The sequence below is a fragment of the Microcaecilia unicolor genome, chromosome 1 (assembly GCF_901765095.1).
Source record: "Microcaecilia unicolor chromosome 1, aMicUni1.1, whole genome shotgun sequence".
Classification (NCBI taxonomy): Eukaryota; Metazoa; Chordata; class Amphibia; order Gymnophiona; family Siphonopidae; genus Microcaecilia; species Microcaecilia unicolor.
This window is the reverse complement of record NC_044031.1, coordinates 558,869,519-558,889,687: the sequence shown is the minus strand read 5'-3', so window position 1 is coordinate 558,889,687 and position 20,169 is coordinate 558,869,519. Positions and strand designations below refer to the sequence as shown.

Genomic DNA, 20,169 nt, shown 5'->3' with positions numbered 1-20,169 from the left:
TTTGGTATCCTATCCAGATTTGTATTTCTATTTTGAGTAAAAAAAAAAAAAGATAATTGGACAGATATTCAAAGAGTCAAACCAAGCGCTAAGCATGTCACCACTCACCCACTCATTTCTCTCTCATGACAATAAACAGAAACGACTAGCATATGTATTTCAGTAATAGAAAGTGGGTTATTTACAGTCACAGCATAAACTTTATTAACAAATAAATTAATCTCAACATCTGTTCTTAATCTTCATAATTCCTTGGGAATTAATTATTAGGTTATGGATGACCCGGCTCCATCTAGCAAGATGCACAGCACTTATTGTTGAATTCTGTATTTTCTCAATAAATGCGCTTGAAAGAAGAGACTGTTAAAGTCATCCTTCATCAGGTTTCTGCTGAACTGCTGGAGCTATCGTCTAATCACCACTCCCTTTAGAACAGGGGTGTTCACTAATTTTTAAGTGAGTCGCTTTGGATCTAAATGAGGTGAAGGAAAGCTGCCAATATCTTCCCATGCGAGGCCATGACACTGCTGACAGTGTATGTCAATGACATCCACCCCACTAGCCTGCCTTCAAACTTTTATTGGGCATATCCTCAAGGAAGTGGACATTAGCAAATGCATTCTCTTCATCAACTGAGAAATGTCCTTCAAGCATGCAGCTCTTCTCCTCCTCCACTCTCATCCACTTCCCCCTTCCTGTTGTGAACATGGGTAGAGAGGCAGAGAGTAGCAGAAAAGAGCCAGAATAAAGATGAGGACCATCCCAGAGGCCTGCTATTGGTTCCTGGTCCTTGCATTGAAAAAGACCATTGCCATACTGGGACAGACCGAAGGTCCATCAAGCCCAGTATCCTGTTTCCAAGAGTGACCAATCCAGGTCTAAGTACCTGGCAAGATCCCCAAAAGTAAAACAGATATTTTGCTGCTCATCCTAGAAATAAGCTGTGGATTTTCCCACTGCCTTAGAAATTATCATGAGTACCATAACAGCAACTGTAAAAAAACAAAAAACAAAACCTTTACCTGTCTGTTAAAGTCCCTGTCCCATATAGTCCTTTCTGTATGGCCCAGTAATACTACTGGCTCGGAGTAATTTAACAAGGATCAACACAGCATGAAGCAACAGTAGCATTGAATCTCAAGCAACAAAGCTAAGTGCATTGCAACACAAAATTCTTATTTATGAGAAACTAATATTTTGAATAAATTACTGTAGCCCTAGTTGAAATTTACATAGGGCAATTCACAAGGGGTTTTTGCCTATAGAAATTCATCGAGGATTACCTGGAGTGGGTTTTTTATGCCTATGATGAAGAGAAGACCGGATGGTCTATTATAGCTCCGACAGATTGATATTTGATCTGGGAGCTCTTTGAGGCTTTTCCCCACATATTATTATAAATTTTGTAATTTTGTATCAGGTGGAAGTTTCAGTATTGTAATAGTATTCATCTCCACACCACCAATATCTTTATTTAGTAGATTCCAGTAATACTACTGCCACACACCATATAAGCTGGTGACAACAACATTATATCAAACGCATATGCAATCAACTTCATTTGGCAAAACAACATTGTGAATAACTTTCCGAATATTCAAAAATATCACAAAACCTTATTGTTAGAACATATTATTGCTAAAGCATATTATAGGAGGAAAAAAGCCTCAACGAACTCAGACAGCATTTGTCATTGTTAGCGCTGTACTAATTATCAACATACAAAAAACTCTTTTAGCTTAGCACAATATCCTTGTTTTTATTTTATTTATAGATTAAAAAGAGAATGTTCACTTATCATTTATTTGACTGGTAGTTTCACAAGCATATATGGTTGATATAATGTATCTGCATTCTACATTCTTTTGTATTATTTAGTGAAGACAATAATATTATACCATCAAACTTTTAATTTATCACTGGTAACACACACAAAAAAATCATGCTTTGTGCCAAAACTCACCATTTTTAATACCCCTCAAAAATGTGGTACATACTTGAGGCCCAGGTTAAGCCTATCACTGTATTCGGTAGTGAATCCACACTTGCACACATGTTCACCCTAAAATCCCTTGCTGCAGCCATCTTTCAGGGTAAGGGGGCCCTTGAAAACCAAAAACGAGGTATTCAAAATGCCTATACCCACTTACAGACCAGAACATCACTTTTACCTAATTATGGGGGTCTTTTACAAAGGATCGCTAGCGTTTTTAGTGTGCACTAAGTTTTAATGCACGCTAAACACGAGAGACACCCCTATTTTCCTATGGGTGTCTCTATGTTTAGCGTGTAACAATTTTTAGAGCACACTAAAAATGCTAGTGCACCTTAGTAAAAGGACCCCTATGCATGATAAAAAATGTCCCTTAATAGAAATTCTAAACCCAAAGAAACCACGCCCCCTCCCTAGTTTCCAGTATTAGTTAACCGGGCAAAGTATAGCAAAAGGGCTATTTTGACTTTATTCAATTAGCAGTCTGAATATCACCACCAACCAGATCTATCCAAATACTGGTGCTGAATTGCAGTGGGTGTTTTATTTTACCTGTGGAAGCCAGTGTTTTTAAAAACACTGAGTGCTAAAAAGTTAAATAATGTTTGAACAAAAAAAAAAAAACCCGCTGACTGCAGTGGGCTTAATATTGGCCCCCAATGCTTTTTTTGTGTTTATTACTAGAGGTGTGCATAGCCCACACACGGCACTCCCGATTACCGCTGGGTAAACACCAGCACTACAAAAATGGCTGGGGGTGGGAACTAATGCCGGGCTGCTGCGGTAGCCCAGCGGTACTTCCGGTTCAGTGAGCGGTAAGCCCGTATTGAGCTTATCGCTGCTTAGTAAAGACCCCCTAAGGTTTACAAGAATACTGTCTATGTGGTCTGTCTGGAGGCAGATATGTGTTGGGAAACCCTGCAAGTAGCACTGTGGCTGTACTGTGGACTTAAGGCTGTCAGCTACAAGCCTGTGTGAAGCTGCTTCTGAATCTAAGAAACTTTGGGGTCCTTTTACTAAGCTGCATAAGCGTCTACACGTGCCCAACGTGTGCCAAATTGGAATTACCACCTGACTACCACGTGGCTCTTGCAGTAATTTCATTTTTCATGCACATCTGAATTTTTTTTTTAATTTTCGGGTGCGTGTAACGGACGCGTGCCAAGTGGCACTTGGTGCACGTAGGTCATTACCACCTGGTTACCGTGTGAGTTTTTACCGCTAGGTCAATGGCTGGCGGTAACGTCTCAGACCCAAAATGGACAAGCGGCAATTTTCACTTTACTGCATGTTCAAATACCCTTTCATGCCCATTACAAACTTTGGACCCCTTTTACTAAGCTGCAAAGGTGCCTACGTGCACCCAACAAGAGCCAAATTGCAGTTATCGCTAAGGAAGAAATATTTTTCTACTGAAGAAGCACTAGATATGATTCTTGGTGGAAGTTTTTACAGAGAAGATGTAGAAATCGTAATTGTTCCCTTGGAGACTGTTGATGTTCTGACTGATGAGCAAGACATTAATGAAGAAGAAACAGGAGAAGCCATTGTTCATGACGTAAGCAGAAGCGCTATGATGGCACAGGCCACTTGATTTGCCAGAGGCCACAGCGGTGCTTATGTGAGATTGTATTTACTTATTTATTTAAAAAACATATAATGAACACAATATATTGTCAAATATAAGACTTCAATAATTAAGACATATGCGTATCAAAGGTTATTATCAGACCCAGAACTTCAATCCAATCAGCCTGGAGTTAACATGTTAACGTATCTAGGTCCCGGCCAGCACACACCAATGAGGGAGAGAAGAAAGAATGAAACAGCAGCAACAACCAGGAATTGTCAGTGCAGGGGGGGTCAGGCTGAGTGCATACGTTAGGCAACTTCCAGTGCCATGAGTTTCCCCCAGAGCTGTACCGAGGGCTGTGTGCCCTTAACATCTTCATTGATGCAGGCTAGTAAGTAACAGTAGCAGATAATTATTCTCATTCTGAATTTAAAGGCAGCTGCAAGCAACTAATATGATTTGTGGGGGAGGGGAGATCTCTGAATTTAAAGTAACCTAATTTGTGGGGCAGGGAGGGGAGAAGGGAGAGGGGAGATGAGGGGAAGGGAGATGGGAGGGGCAGGTGCACAGCATGGACAATTTCTGGTTTTAGTTTTCACATAGTGCAAGTAGAACTGCAATTTTGTTTGAAGAAAACGGCAAGGAATCTATTTAAAACCTGTTCTCAATTAAACATGATGCAGGAATTAAATTATAAATGTTATCAAAATCTTTACTTTTGACTGATGATGGGGGGGGGGGGGGGGGGGGGGGGGGATTTGGGGATGCAGAAGGGGGATTTTTTTCCCTGGGCCTGGTTTTGTCTCTCAGTGGCCCTGGATCTATGACAATTGGCCCTGTGACAACTGAAACACCACCGTCCACTGATGAACTCTCAGAGTACTTCAAAAACAAAACACCTCATACAAGATCCATCAAATAACTGAATATCTGACCCTTTCCCACCCCCCCCCCCAAAAAAATGTGAATAAAAATATGACTTACCATCCTCTATGACAGCCTCAAATGTTATAGCAGCATGCAGGTCCCTGGAGTAGTGTAGTTGTCGGTACAGTGCACTATGGAGTGAGGGGCTCAGTTCCTTATCCCCCTCTATCAGTCACACTTGTGGTGGAAACTGTGACCACTCACAAAGAGGGGAATTTTCGAAAGGGACATCAAGTTGCAATTTGGATGTCCTTGCAAAACAGCAAAATTCAGGGGCAGGGAAACCCGTATTTTCAAAACAACGTGTAATTAAACTCTGGAATTCGTTGCCTGAGAAAGTGGTGAAGGCGGTTAGCTTAGCAGAGTTTAAAAAGGGGTTGGACGGTTTCCTAAAGGACAAGTCCATAAACCGCTACTAAACGGACTTGGAAAAATCCAAAATTCCAGGAATAACATGTATAGAATGTTTGTACGTTTGGGAAGCTTGCCAGGTGCCCTTGGCCTGGATTGGCCGCTGTTGTGGACAGGATGCTGGGCTCGATGGACCCTTGGTCTTTTCCCAGTGTGGCATTACTTATGTACTTATGTACTTATGTCCATCTTTCGTTTCGAAAATACCGTCAGAGACGACCAAATCCTTAAATTTGGACGTCCCTAGACATGGACGTTTCTGACTTTCGGCGATTTTCGAAACCAAAGACGTCCATGTTAAAAATGTCCTAATGCAAAAACTCTGGGCATGGGAGGAGCCAGCATTTGTAGTGCACTAGTCCCCCTGACATGCCAGGACACCAACCAGGCACCCTAGGGGGCACTGCAGTGGACTTCCCAGGAACATAGCTCCCTTATCTTGTGTGCTGAGCCCCCCAAAACCTACTACCCACAACTATACACATAGCCCTTACGGGTGAAGGGGGGCATTTATATATGGGTACAGTGGGTTTGTGGTGGGTTTTGGAGAGCTTGCTGTTTCCTCCACAAATGAAACAGGTAGGGGGTTTATTGGCCTGGGTCCGCCTGTCTGAAGTGCACTGCAGTTGCTCCTGGGACTTGCATGCGCTGTCACGGACCTGAGTATGACATCTGAGGCTGGCAAAGAGGGTGGCATGACAAATTTTTAAAAATGTTTTTTGAGGGTGGGAGGGGGTTAGTGACTACTGGGGGAATAATTGGAGGTCATCCCTGATTCTCTCCAGTGGTCATTTCGGGCACCTTTTTGTGCTTTATTCGTAAGAAAAACACATCCGGGTGAAAACATCCAAATGTTCGTCAGGGACGTCCTTGTTTTTTTCGATTATGGGTCAAAGTCCCGCCTTTGCTACACCCCCTTGAACTTTGGATGTCCTTGCGACGGACTGCAGTTGGAGACATTCAAGATCAGGTTTTGATTATACCGATTTGGACGTCCCTGGAGAAGGATGTCCATCTTCCGATTTATGTCGAAAGATGGACGTCCTTCTCTTTTGAAAATGAGCCCAAAAGTCACCAAATCTCTACTGTACTCACATATAGGTGCCCCCTTCACCCATAAGGGCTTTTGAAGTGGTGTATAGTGAAGGGCAGTAGGTTTGGGGTAGTTTTGGAGGGCTCAGGGCACAAGATAAGGGACCAAATGTGAGATGTGTACCTGGGAGCATTTTTATGAAGTATACAGAAGTGCCCCATTGATCTCCTGGGATGTCTGGGGGACCAGTCTGCTAAACATGCTGGCTCCTTCTACATCCCAATGGCTTGATTTTCTACGTTTTGTACTTATTCAGGTTTTTTTTTTTTTTTTTTGAGAATGGACCAAAAAACAAAATGTTGAAAGCACACAACCTTGTTCAAAACAGTATTTTCGGGAAAATTAAAAAAAGATAGATGTTCTTCTTTTTCGAAAATGACCTTCATTGCTATTCAGATTTTGAACTTTTTGTGCAAAGCATCCAAAGTCAGACTTAGATGTCATATCGAAAATGCCCCTCATCACAAATAATGGGACACACAGTAAATAACATGGCTCATAGGTTGTTAAATTGACTCCCGTATTAGATGGAAAAATAGATATTGATATCTATCTATAGATACAGTATATCCAACTACGGATTAGACGAACTAAACATTTTTCCCAGAGGCACAAAACGATTAAAAATAAAACAATCTTTAGCACATTTGGCCTTTAATTTAATTATAGATATACTCTATGTATATCTTTAGCTAGATAGATAGATATAGCAGAGAATAAGTGTGTTATCAGTGAGGAATGGGCATGGACTATGCGTTGCAGTTAGTATGTGGTCAGGTACCATGCACTGTCATTATTGCAGATAGTATAAATGTACTTACTGCCCCCTAAATAGGAAGTGTGAAGTGCTTCTGCACTGTCAGTACACTTATGACACAGTAAAGAGTTTTTCTGTGTGATAACTGTATGTAGGGTTACCATATTTTGTCCCCCCAAAAGGAGGACACATGCCCCGCCCCCATCACACACTCGGCCCACCCCCATTCAAGCCCTTGCTCCGCCCCCTGTCAATTTTCCCCTCCCCCCTGTCACATACCCCGTCACCCCCCCTCCCCGTCACACCCCTCCCCTTACCTTACTACTGCCCTGGTGGTCTAGTGACCTGTTTGGGGCAGGAAAGAGCTCCCTCTTTCCTGCCCAGAGTGCTGCCCTGCATTCATCCTTCCTGTTGGTGATCTCGGTGCCGTTTCAAAATGGCCACCGCGAGTTGAAGTCTCGCAAGGTCACGTCAACGCTCGGCGGCCATTTTGAATTGGCGCTGAGATCACCAACTGGAAGGATTCATGCAGACCAGCGCTCCAGGCAGGAAAGAGGGGGCTCTTTCCTGCCCCGAAGGCGGAAGAGGTCACTAGACCACCAGGGCAGTAGTAACTAAGGGGAGGGGAGGCTAGCAATCTGCCCGTTTGTCCGGATTTCTGGACAAACGGGCAGGCTGGCGGGCAGGCCGTCCTATAGGATGGCTCGCCCGCCAGTCTGCCCGTCCAGAAATCCGGACAAATGGGCAGATTGGCAAATCCCACCCGGTTGCCTGGACATGTCATCAAAAAGAGGACATGTCCGGGTAAATCCGGACATATGGTAACCCTAACTGTATGGAAATATGCTGGAAATGCTCCCAATAGTTTGCACTCAACCTTCGGCACTTATCACACTAAGTGCAAAACTTTACTGCACTTTATGGCATCAGCTTTGTGATCAATCCCCAGCTGTACAGGTATTATTGCCTATGTAAATCCAGTATTATGAATTTGCATTCTTTGAGGTCTAGGCTGAGCTGTCTGAACTCTTGAAAATTTTTGAACATCAAAGCAAAATGACATTTCCAAAAATACTTTACCCTCTTTATACTGATATTAGCTCATGGTTTAATTTAAAGTTTGTGATGTTCTTTCTTTTTCCATTAACTCATTGATTATTATTCTTGCACATTAGGTTCTCACCTTCTCTTCTTTCACCTTGGATCAACAGGCAAAAGCATCAAGTATGAGGCATACTGCAGCACTATCATGGATTTGAATTGTTTTTTTATTATTTTTATTTTCAAAAAAGGACAAAGCAATTATGCTTTTTAAATTGTTTACCCGATGTGAAAATATCACAGTCTAGTATGGTTTGTGAAGCTGAATCCATGTGAATGAAGTCCAACTCACACAACTTAACGTGATCAGATGTTCCCTGCACTACTTTCTTATAGGTCATTGAATCTGATTTTTGTAATGTAGTTCACCTACTATGAGCAACACTGTCTGTGAAAACCAAAAAAAGAAAGAGTAACTTTAGGTGACAGAAAGTAATATAGGCTAATTTCATTAGATAACAAAACATTTGAAAAAGCTCATCAGGCACAGAGTAGCCACCTACCAAGGTGCTGCTGTCATGACTCAGATCCATCTTGCCAGGGAATGGCCCCCAAGTTGTTCCAACCGGAAGCTGCTGTCGAGACTGAATCCTGCGTTCCCCGTCCTTCTGGACCACCTCCAGTTCTCCTGCAGGTGCAGAAAACAAGGCATGTTCATAGCATTTTCACATTGGTCCTGACAGCATCCACCTCCTTCATTGTGTTTGTTGTACAAGCATAGGGTTCTGACTACTGAAAGAATGAAATTTAATTATGCTTGTCTGAACAACAACTGATCTTGTCATCCAAATACAGGGAAAAAAAACAGAATAAACCATTTTCTTCATAATTAAATATTCATATGCTGCATGTAGAGCCCTTTTTCTTTCTTGCATAATTTCACACACCCATTTGGAGAACACTTTTATGCTGTCTGCAAAGTCTGTATACAATAGGGTAGCCATTCTTTTCAACTCTTTGTTCTACTGACGGAGGGGGAAGGGAACGTGAAGGCTGTAAACCGGAACATGGCACAAGATTAACACCTTCTGTATTCTATAGCACTGGAGACACAGAAGCTGCTAGTACTGACTTGTTTACATTGCTTTTTTTTCATCACAAAAATGCTAATCACCACTCATTACATTATGAAGAGCTGAAAGAAGGTGGAGAGTGCTTACATTCAGTGAAAATCTTAATAATACAACTGAAATATGTTTGCCAAAAATGGGTATGGATAGTTGATGGGAATAGTAAATGTTATTTCTAATATTGTTACTATTACAAAGTGTCATCTATACAGTATTGTCATGTCCTTACTAAGCAATTACCACCTGGTTAGCGCCGCGCTATAAAATAAAAAACTTTTGTCTAGCACACCGGAAATGGCACATACTCAAGGCAGAACTACCACTGGTGGCCGTGTTGCACTGGGGATAATTCCAGGTTAGTGTGCAGTAATCCCACGTTGGGCTTACTGACGCTTTTTAAAAGGGGCCCCTGTATAGCTAGTGAGAACTCTTGAGACAGATTTTCAATGGCAACAAACTCTATAAAGAAAGAGCATAAATCCAAAAGCAGCCTGAGATTTGAAGGAGGAGGAATAAGCAGAAGGTTAGTGTGAGAAGAACACGTGAAGGGGTATTTTTGAAAGAACATCCAAGTCAGAGTTAGGACATCCTGCTCATAACGTCCAAAAAAAAAAAGAAGTCCATGTCAAAGCCATTTTCAAACAGGAAAAATACGTGAGAATGATGTTCTTGCGTTGAAAACTTCCAAAATGAACAGCCATTTTTCAAAATGAACTGTCCAAAATACAGACACCAGAAAACTGGGCACAAAAACATCTATCTGGTATAATTTGTACAAAAATAACCATACAGACATCCCTACAGAGCAGAGGGACAGCCTAGTGGTCAGTGCAGTCAACTTCAAACAACAGGACCCAGGTACAAATCCCACCTTAATTCCATTCCCCTGATATTCAGCTCTATTTAACAGGCCAAGAATGGCTTGTGGCCAGTTAAATAGTCTTAAGATGGCCATGTGATAATATTCAGCACGAGATAGCCGGCTATCTTGGGTGAATTAGTACTTAGAGGCTAGCCCAGTTACTAGCTTTGTATAAATAACAGGTCTATCTTTGGCCGCTATAACTTATACGGTCAGCTGATGAATATCGGCTTAACTGACTATGTTCATAGCGGCCAAATAAAAACCGGAAATTGAATGCTGGATGCAAAATATGACCCGGCATTGAATTTCCAGGTTCACCACTAACCTGGGCTGCCTCCCACGGTCTGAATATCAGCCTCACTATATGTTATTGTGAGCCCTCCAGGAAGAGATAAAAACCTACTGTACCTAACAGTGGTGTTACTTGGTTGGCTGCCACCTGGGGCGGATTGCATCTGCGCACTTCTCTTTCCCGGGTGCAGTATCATGTCCCCCCGGATGCAGCGTTGACACACCCCGGGTGCAGCCTTGCCCCCCCCCCCCCCCCCGGCACATCACCTCCAACCCCCCCCCCCCCCCCTGGGTGCACTGCTGTTACCTCCTGGGGTGCTGGGAGCAGCCGAGCGGTTGTCAGCTCCGCCAGTTCCCTGCTTCCTCTGCCCCAGAACAGGAAGTAACATCAGAGGAAGCAGGGAACTGGCGGAGCTGACAGCCGCACAGCTGCTCCCTGCACCCCCCCCCCCCCCTGCAGCATGCACCTGGAGTGGACTGCCCCCACTGGCCCGCCCTCGGTACGCCACTGGTACCTAAAGGTACACCAATACGATAGCCATTACACTTACAGGTGTCTTATACATTCAGATACAGTAGGTATTTCTATATTCCAGGAGGGTTCACATATTTGTACATAAGTAAAAGGGTTAAAGTATGAGTTATACCTGAATCCCGTTGTTCAAAGCCCTCTGCACTGACCACTAAGCTACTCCTTACACGTGCTTGCTGCTTTATTAGGAATGGCCATAATACCTGAAGCTGTTATAGAGTCTGGTATCTAGTGTCACTTTCACTTCTTAGGGAGGTGGGAAGGGGCCAGTAACCACTGGGAGATAAAGAAGGGGGTTACTATTTGAAGTCCTGCAGAAACTGCATCTAGATTGAAGGCATGGACATAACTCAGATTGAGATGATAATGCAGAATATATCGAGAGGATATAAAATACACATTGAGGGGCCCTTTTACAAAGGCGCATAAGGGCCTACGCACGTCCAGTGTGCGCCAAATCAGCATTACTGCCCGGCTACTGTGTGCCCCGGGCAGTAATTCTGAATATGGTATACGCCAAAAACACGCAGTAGAAAATATTTTCTATTTTCTACCACATGGCTCTTACCTGTCAGTAAATGGCAGTGGACGTGTGCTTCATGCCTACCACCTGGGTAGCATGCGAGACCTTACTGCTAAGTGAGTGGGTGGCGGTAAGGTCTCAGGCTGAAAATGGACGCATGCTGGTGTTGTGTTGGCTTCCTCCTTCATATCTCCATCCAACAATATATTAAAAATTTCAAAGTTTTATGCAAAGCCTCTTAGGGGTCCTTTTACTAAGCTGTGGAAAGCGCTAGAACATGCTTACCGCAACTTAAAATGGCTTTCCTCGGGACACGCTCAGACATCCTGTGGTAACTTCCAAATCAGCTTGCTCTACTCACATACTAATTTTTTTATTTATTTTATTTTTGTTGGAGGGTCCTGTCTGGGGACAGAAAGTAAGCATTCCTGTGCTAACCAGTTAGTGTGTCCTCATTACTGCATGCTAACTGGTTAGCATAGGATTACTTCCTTACCACCTTCAAAATAGGTGTCTCTAAGTGCTCCAGCGGCAATTCTTTTTAATGGCTGTGAATGGCAACGTTAGGGCATGTAGATATAAACTAAATATTATGTGAGGAAGAGAATCAAAATCTTCAAAACAAAATCACAAATCCACAAGATTCTCTGTTTAGTGCTTCATGGCTGGTGAATGGTGAGTTAAGTGCAATTAATTATGAATGCTGTTGAAAAATCGTCCGTCTGACCCTGACGCAGCTAGACGAAACGCCGGCCATCGTAGGTCACGGTCGGCGTGTGGAGGACAGAAAATGTTCAGCTAAGTACCATAAGCTGTTACATGCTTTAATACTCTTTAAGTGTTTAAAATTTAACATTTAACTTTGAATATTATTGAGATTTTTTTATTTCTATTAAATGGAGGTTTTTTGCCGATGATGAAGCAGCCCTGCTCCCAAGGAATCTAGCCGGAAGCTTCTTGAGACTTTTTCCTCCGGAATTTTTGAATGAAATACACTTTACTCGCCATTCACCAGCCACGAAGCACTAAACAGAGAATCTTGTGGATTTGTGATTTCGTTTTGAACATTAGGGCATGGGAAAAAATGGGAATATCAGCCATTTTCCGGCTGCAGTAAAAATGACCTTAGCGCATAGGAAAAAAACCACATAAAAGCATACTATTGCTATGCTATGCTTAGTAAGAGGACCCCTTAGTGAACTATATATTTGTTCATATATCAGAACCAGTTGTGTCTATGGATATATGCCCAAAGTTTATATATGGTGCCCAGAGTTACGTTGTTAAATTGGGTGCGTGCCCAATTAAATGTGCATAATGTAATTGAACAAAGAGCCAATCAGCACTGATAATTGGTGATAGCAACCAATTATCAGCACTAATTGGCCTTAATTAGGATTTATGTGCATGTTGTATTCTATAATGACCTGTGCGTAAATCCTAATGTGTATAAACTATTTGGAGGTGTGGCTAGGGGCATTTTGGGGTGTTCCAGGGGCATTCCTAAATTTTAAACATGTAAATATAAAATAACTGTAGGTGCCTACAACTAGTCCTGCTAATTGCAGGAGCCTACAGTTAGGTGCAGTTATGCACTCAGGCTCTGTTTACTAAGCCGCGCTGCAAGCACGATAACCTTTTAGCGCTCACTAAAAATGAGTGTGCGCTAATGCTAGAGACACCCATTATATTCCTCTGGGTGTCTCTAGCATTAGCGCACGCTAAAAAGTTTGCACGCCTACAGCACGGCTTAGTAAACAAGGGCCCTAAGTGTGATTCTATAAAGAACGCATACCCCTAATAAAATCACACTAAGTGCATTAAATTTTCAGCAGCAATTTTTAGATGCTACTTATAGAATTTGGCCCACATTAAATTTATCAGAAAGCACAAAGGTCATGCACACTGCCCTAAAATATGGTAAAAAGTCAAACAATGATTCATATTTTTACTGTTAGATTTATGAATTACTCTGCCATGAGCATGTTTCAAAAGCTTCAGTACCTAGTGAAGATTAATAGTACACAAATAACTTGCAAGATTTCAGCACATGCTTACAACTCTCTGTTTAGATTTTGGAGTGAACAATATCCTTGATTTTAAGGAGTTTAGATAACATGACGTTAGGCCACCATAAGGAGACAGACCAGCTACAGTTCTCGATCTTTCAGTTTCCTATAAATAGAAGAAAGTAGCCGACCGCTCAACCGTTTTCAAGTTTCCCTTTCTGCCTCATCTCAGTTTTTCAATGACAGAAAAAAGCATTGGTCTTAATCCAAAAACAGGGGAAGCATTCATTTGATTTAGCGCTGATGTGTACAATTCCAGCAAGTCAGCAGGTCAAGAGTATTGTAAAGTTTTTTTTTTAAATGTGCTGGACTAGATGCATCCCTAATGAAGCATTAAATTAATGTGCCCTTTGATCCCAATTCTACTTTAATTAAACATAACTATAATTATATGGCAAAATCACATTTTCAGTGACAAGGGGTCATAAGCAAATGCAACACTTTAAACTTTTAATTTACCAAGCTTTCATAATTTTAAGTAGAGATAAAGCCTTTCTATTTATTCAACATGAAACTAAAATAACATAAAGAATTAAAATAATCAATATATAATCAATGAAATAAAGTGGCCCTTTACTAAATTATTTATTTACTTTTTTATAAATAAATTATGCTAAACAGTTATGCCCTTATTTTTGAAGCATCTCCACATTTTAAATAGCAGAATATACATATTCACTGCGGGTTTACCTTGACTAGAGGCATGGCAAGGGTGAGGGGAGAAAATGGTTTGGGAAGGCCTACAATATTGACATGGATTCCCTATCTTACTAGAAGAATCCATATTCATATAACAAAATTTAAACATTATCATTTACAACCAGCCTAAGGATATATACGTGTCTACTTCATAGGCAGGTATAAAAAGGCTGAGATCTCTCCCCCACCTCGACTTCCCCCAACATCTCCATGAGCCCCCCTTAAAGCACCTTATCCACCTAACACCCCCAAGCAAACAAATCTCACCAGATCATCAGATCCCATTTGCAAGAAAACCCACTAACTCCTCCCCACCACCGCAAAAGAACATCCCCTGAAGCCACACCTAGCAGACGCACCCCCCCCCCAATCCCTATCCCTGACGCTAATTTCCACATTAACTTCATACATGTTATAGGGCATAAACAGGTGAATTATTGGTGGAGAATGGGTGTGGACTGCACATGCTATTATTTGTACCACTATGGGGGAACATTATCAACATGTACTACAGACTACTGTTAAAATAACATAGCTTAACTGTAGACTGCGCTGATAACTATGTCCCTAGAAGCTGGTAAGTATATCTGCACCATGAATACACTTAGGGCTAAATTCAATATATGATGCCTGAAAAATCTGTGCAATAAAAAAATACACCTAGGTGTATTCTCTAAAATATGCCTACGTTTTATAGAATAGGCTTAAATTTCCATGCAGTATGTAGAATACACCAAGCACCTCTCCACATGACCAAATTTGGTCAAGTTCATTTTGGCCATATTTTATTTGGTATAGATTCTAATGCCTATATTAGGCGCAAATCAGGTGTATTCTATAATAATGTGTATAGATTTTAGAAACACCCATTCTACGCTCATAACCAAGCCCCCATTTTCATCTGTGTAACTTGGAATTTACAAGCACCATGTTACAGAATAAGTGAGTTCTGCGCATAATATTTAAGTAATTACAATTAGTGCTGATAATTGCTTGTTAACATCCAATTGACAGCACTGATTGGCCAGTTAACCAGTTAAGTTATGCACATTGTTATAGAATATACCTATTTCTGCATGGAAATTAAGGCGTGATATATAGAATTTGGTGATTAAAGTGTAATAAAGAGTTAATTTTTGTATTTAGTGCAAGAAAAGTGCAAAACTTTACTGCACTTTAGTAATAGCCACCTTATATCAACTTATCAAAGTTAAACATCATTCATAATAAAAATAGTTCTCTTAGTACTTCACAATATTCATCTACTATAATTGTAATTGCAGAGAGACTAAGGACAAATGTTTGCTCAATAACAGATATAATTGTTTTAATAAACATTTGCCATTTGAACCATTGTAGAAAAAATTTGATCTAGCAACATGGCAACTAAACATTTAACTAGATGCATCATATCATGTTAAATAAAAGTAAATATTCATAAACAGCAACTCAATGTAGGAAATTAGACTGATAGGGAAGAAGGCTTTACCAATGAACAGTAATGCAATATACTTTCACCCTTGATTTCTTTTTTCCTTGGGAGGCTGACGTGATTTAATACATCTACAGATTTCTCTAGAAAAGGTTGTTTGATTTTCAAAAATGTTAGAGAGGTGATCAGGAGCATAGATCATGTCACAACATAATTTAATCATACATTACCTCTTAAGTAGAGGAGTGTGGTAGCCGTGTTAGTCCACTCTTAAGGTTATCAATAGAAATCAAACAAAATAAAACATGGAAAAGAAAATAAAATGATACCTTTTTTATTGGACATAACTTAATACATTTCTTGATTAGCTTTCGAAGGTTGCCCTTCTTCCTCAGGAAATCATACTTTACCAAGAAATCATACATTACCAAAATCTTCTATACTTGGTCAACATGGCATACAAGACAAGGGAAAAGAATCATGTTATTTTTATTCAAATATTTCAAGATTTTTAAATTTTGGCAGCATTTTTATAGTAAAACAAAGTACTCTGTTGTGATGTTGGATTTCAAAGGTAGTTTGAATCATAGCTTGCTTGCACTAACTGTTCTTGTTATCATTTTACTGATATTTCATTTTAAAATGCAGCTTCCTTGTGAGGCCTGTTTATGGAAGATGAAAACTGTTTTTCACTGTCTGTGTTTCAGTTGGAGCTAGACATTGAAGTGAATGCTTATGAGGGTGAATGAGTGGACAAGTACAAGAGTTTCAATAGGGCACTGGTCTAGGGTTTGGTCTTGTATGTTAACACGTTTTTGAGTGTTATAATTTTAAGTTCCATGTTTAAATTTATGTCTTTTATATTTGGTCTCTTATTGATTTTTATAATTTTACATTCTATCTTTGGTACCTGCTTTGTGATACTAATAAAACAATCAACAAAGAAATTAATCAATTTATCAAGGCATGACTTAGAGATCAGTTGTCTAAAAGAAAGTATTGTTCTGGTTCAATCGCTAGTTAAGCAGATTCCAGTAAATTATTATTCTCTACATTTTCCAAACTCACTAAAATCCGTGCAAAAACTGTTAATAATACTTCACCATCTGATACTCTTGCACAATATTTTTGTTCTAAGGTTCAATCTCTATGAATTACTTTTCTTCCTGTTCCTCCATCACCCTAAGTTTTGTCCCCTTCTGGTACATCCAGTTCTGTCTGGTGTTCACTTAACATGCCATCTGTTAACACACTATCCACCTCTTTAGCTAAAATAAATTTTACTACCTATCTTCTTGACCCTATCCCATCTAATTGGCTAAAACTGCCTTCCCTTGGTTTGTTACCTATCATTCATCACATTGTTTCAAAAAGTCTTTCCACAGGCACTGTTCCACAAATATAGAAAACAGCCATTCATGCCACACTGAACCCCACTGTTTCAGCTCATTGCCATCCAGTTTCAATTTTTACCAATTCTTTCAAAGCTTACTGAATTTATTGTTTATCAGTTGCAATCCTATCCTGAAGCTACAATTCCATTACACCCCCGTCAATCTGGCTTTCAGTGTGTCTTTACAACCAAAACTGTACTTAGTCCTTTTCTAAGTGAAGTCCGTAGTAAACTAGACGATGGAACATCACTCTTGCTATTTCTCTAGATCCGCTGATGCCTTCATTTTGGTTCACCCTGATTTACATAGTAACATAGTAAATGACAGCAGATAAAGACCTGTACGGTCCATCCAGTCTGCCCAACAAGATAATCTCATTTGTATGTGATACTTTATACCCGGGTTTGATTTGTCCATGCCATTCTCAGGGTATAGACCGTAGAAGTCTGCCCAGCACTTTTCTTGTACTAAGTTCTGAAGCTAACGTCGAAACCCCTTAAAATTTACACTTCAGCCCATCCATATCTATTCAATCACGATCAGGGCATAGACCATAGAAGTCTGCCCAGCACCAGCTTTGCTTCCCAATTACCAGCATCACCACCTAATCTCCATTAAGATTCCGTGGATCCATTCCATCTAAACAGGATTTCTTTGTGTTTATCCCAGGCATGTTTGAATTCAATTACTGTTTTCATCTCCACCACCTCCCGCAGGAGGGCATTCCACATATCCACCACCCTCTCTGTGAAAAAAATACTTCCTGACATTACTCCTGAGTCTGCCCCCCCTTCAACTTCAATTCTAGTTCTACCACATTCCTGTCTCCGAAAAAGGTTTGTTTGTGGATTAACACCTTTCAAATATTTGAACATCTGTATCATGGTACCCCTGTTTCTCCTTTCCTCCAAGGTATACATGTTCAGGTCAGCAAGCCTCTCCTTGTACAGTTTGCAACACAAATCTCATACCATTTTTGCAGCTTCCAGTTACTACTGTTACTGTTATTACTGTTACTTCCAGTTACTACTGCATCTCTCTTTACTAGGCATTACATGTACTGCTCTTGTTTGGTTTACCTCTCTCTCTCTCTCTTAAACGACAATTCCTACCAAGTCTCCATGTCTTCATCATTGCCTGCTACTTATTTTCTTCCCCGCGGTGTTCCTCAAGTCTCCATTCTCTCCCCTACACTTTTCAATGTTTCATGTTTGTTAATTTTGTATTAATTGCCTTTTCTGTTATATGGTGTGTTTGGTTATAGTTTTTAAAATAGTTTATTTGATGTACTATGGGGCTCATCTTCAAAGCACTTAGACTTACAAAGTTTCATAGGTTACTATGAGGCACATTTTCAAATGTATTGAACTGTTTTGGGATCTTGCCAGGTACTTGTAACCGGGATTGGCCACTGTTGGAAACAAGAAGCTGAGCTTGATGGACCTTAGGTCTGTTCCAGTATGGCAACATTTATATACTATGTACTTACATGCTTACTTAGACTAAAAAGTTCCATAGTATATCCCTATGTAAGTTTGTTAGACTACTTTTCTGCCTGCAAACCATTCTTAAAATGAGGAAAATGCTGAATATCAGCATTTAACTGGTCAACTGCTAACTCCGCCAGCACTTAACTGGCGATAATCAGTTATGTGTGCTGAAAATTAGCGGTTACATTACATTACATACACATTAATCTTGTATTCCACAAAAGCCTTCACAGTTCAGTGTGGATCATACAATACCAAAGGCCGAGACAGTTTGGGAATTTACAATTTGAGTACAGTAAGTTCAAAAATTCAACCAACATTTTTCATAAAAAGACATGTTTTCAATTGTTTTGTAAAAGTTAAATAATCCTTAGATGACCTGATTATCATAGGAAGTGAATTCCAAACCGAAACAGCCTTATACATAGGCATGAAGCCAGCTGTTTCTTAAGTTTAATCATACTCATAGAAAGAAATTTCAAAACTATCTGGCCCTTATCTAATTGTCCTTATCTAATTGCTTGTTCAACAAAGAGATACCCATACAATGCTCTAAAAACCATAGTACATAATTTAAAAATGAGACTTAGTTTAGCAAGGTAAGGAGATAATGCTCTTCCCTACTCAGAGAAAAGATAACTCTAACTGTACACATGAGTGGAGGAGTGGCCTAGTGGTTAGGGTGGTGAACTTTGGTCCTGAGGAACTGAGTTCGCTTCCTGGCACAGGCAGCTCCTTGTGACTCTGGGTGAGTCACTTAACCCTCCATTGCCTGCTGCATTGAGCCTGCCATGAGTGGGAAAGCGCGGGGTACAAATGTAATAAAAATAAATAAAACTGCAAGATTTTGAATCATTTGAAGCTTTTTTAGGACCTCATTCATGCAACCAACATAAACTATGTTGCAATAGTCCAGCTTGGAAAGCAACAAAGATTGTACTATGATCCTAAAACAATGTAATTCTAAATTTCTATGTATTGCTTTTAATTTCCTTAATAGAAAGAAGGAGCTCTTTACCACCTTATTAACCTGATTTAACATAGTTAACTGACTATTCACTTCAACTCCTAATTTACGATTGGTGAACCCAAACAAAATATTACTCCCAATAACAAAAGTCTCTTTACCTTTTAGCCCTGAACAAGTAATTTAACTGGTCAGCAGCCATTTCTGGACCATTAAATTATTTTTAATAGTAGACTGGATGGACCGTGCAGGTCTTTTTCTGCCGTCATCTACTATGTATATGTTACTATGTATGTAATGACTAGAAAAGGGTTTTTTGTCAGTTCATATCCCTAGTCAACATCAGCAAGTTTCAGTGGTATTCTCATATTTACCTGACAATAGAAGCTAAAGCAGTTTCAACAAAGTGAAACATTTAAAAAAAGCCATTAATATTTAAAATATCAAAATTTCAAAACAGTGCCTTCTCACATTTTCTAATAATTTCATTGTCTACCGGTACCTTTTGTTTCAAACGCCTTTGACATATTCTAACACTTGATAATTGCCCATGTCTAGATGGTAGATGCCCTCTCCTTAAGCTCAGGAGGTAACATTCAGAGAAGACAATTTGCCATCCTGCTGCTATGGGGACAATCACTAAAACATCCCATCTCAAAATCAGTAATTCCAAGCATGATTTCACCCTGACAAAGACTGATTAGTTGCCAATGTGGCATTACTCTGTAGTCCTAAGAGAGGCAGACAGTATTTTGACTCTCCTGTGTGGGACAGAGTAGCACAATTCATTCCCATCTCTTCTCATGTAGTAGAACTATTTAACAACTGTATCCTCAAGTAACCTTGCCATTTGCACATAAGAGGGATAAGTAAATTTTATAAAGAGGTATATACATGTAAAGTATATGTAATATGTACTTTTGTGAGGACAATGCATAGGCTTTCCCAGCAATAGCATTTGGGTAGAGCTGTGATTTATGAA

At 40.2% G+C, this 20,169-nt stretch overlaps 1 protein-coding gene across 2 annotated transcripts in view; it reads right to left on the bottom strand.

Moving 5' to 3' along the window:
- The window catches only part of ZFPM2 (zinc finger protein, FOG family member 2), an 823,307-nt gene that overhangs the window by 444,983 nt on the left and 358,155 nt on the right, over positions 1-20,169 (bottom strand). For both annotated transcript variants that reach the window (XM_030217969.1, XM_030217977.1), the window contains one exon: positions 8,359-8,483. In XM_030217969.1, coding sequence (XP_030073829.1) covers positions 8,359-8,483 — 125 coding nt within the window. The remainder of the gene's footprint in view (positions 1-8,358; positions 8,484-20,169) is intronic.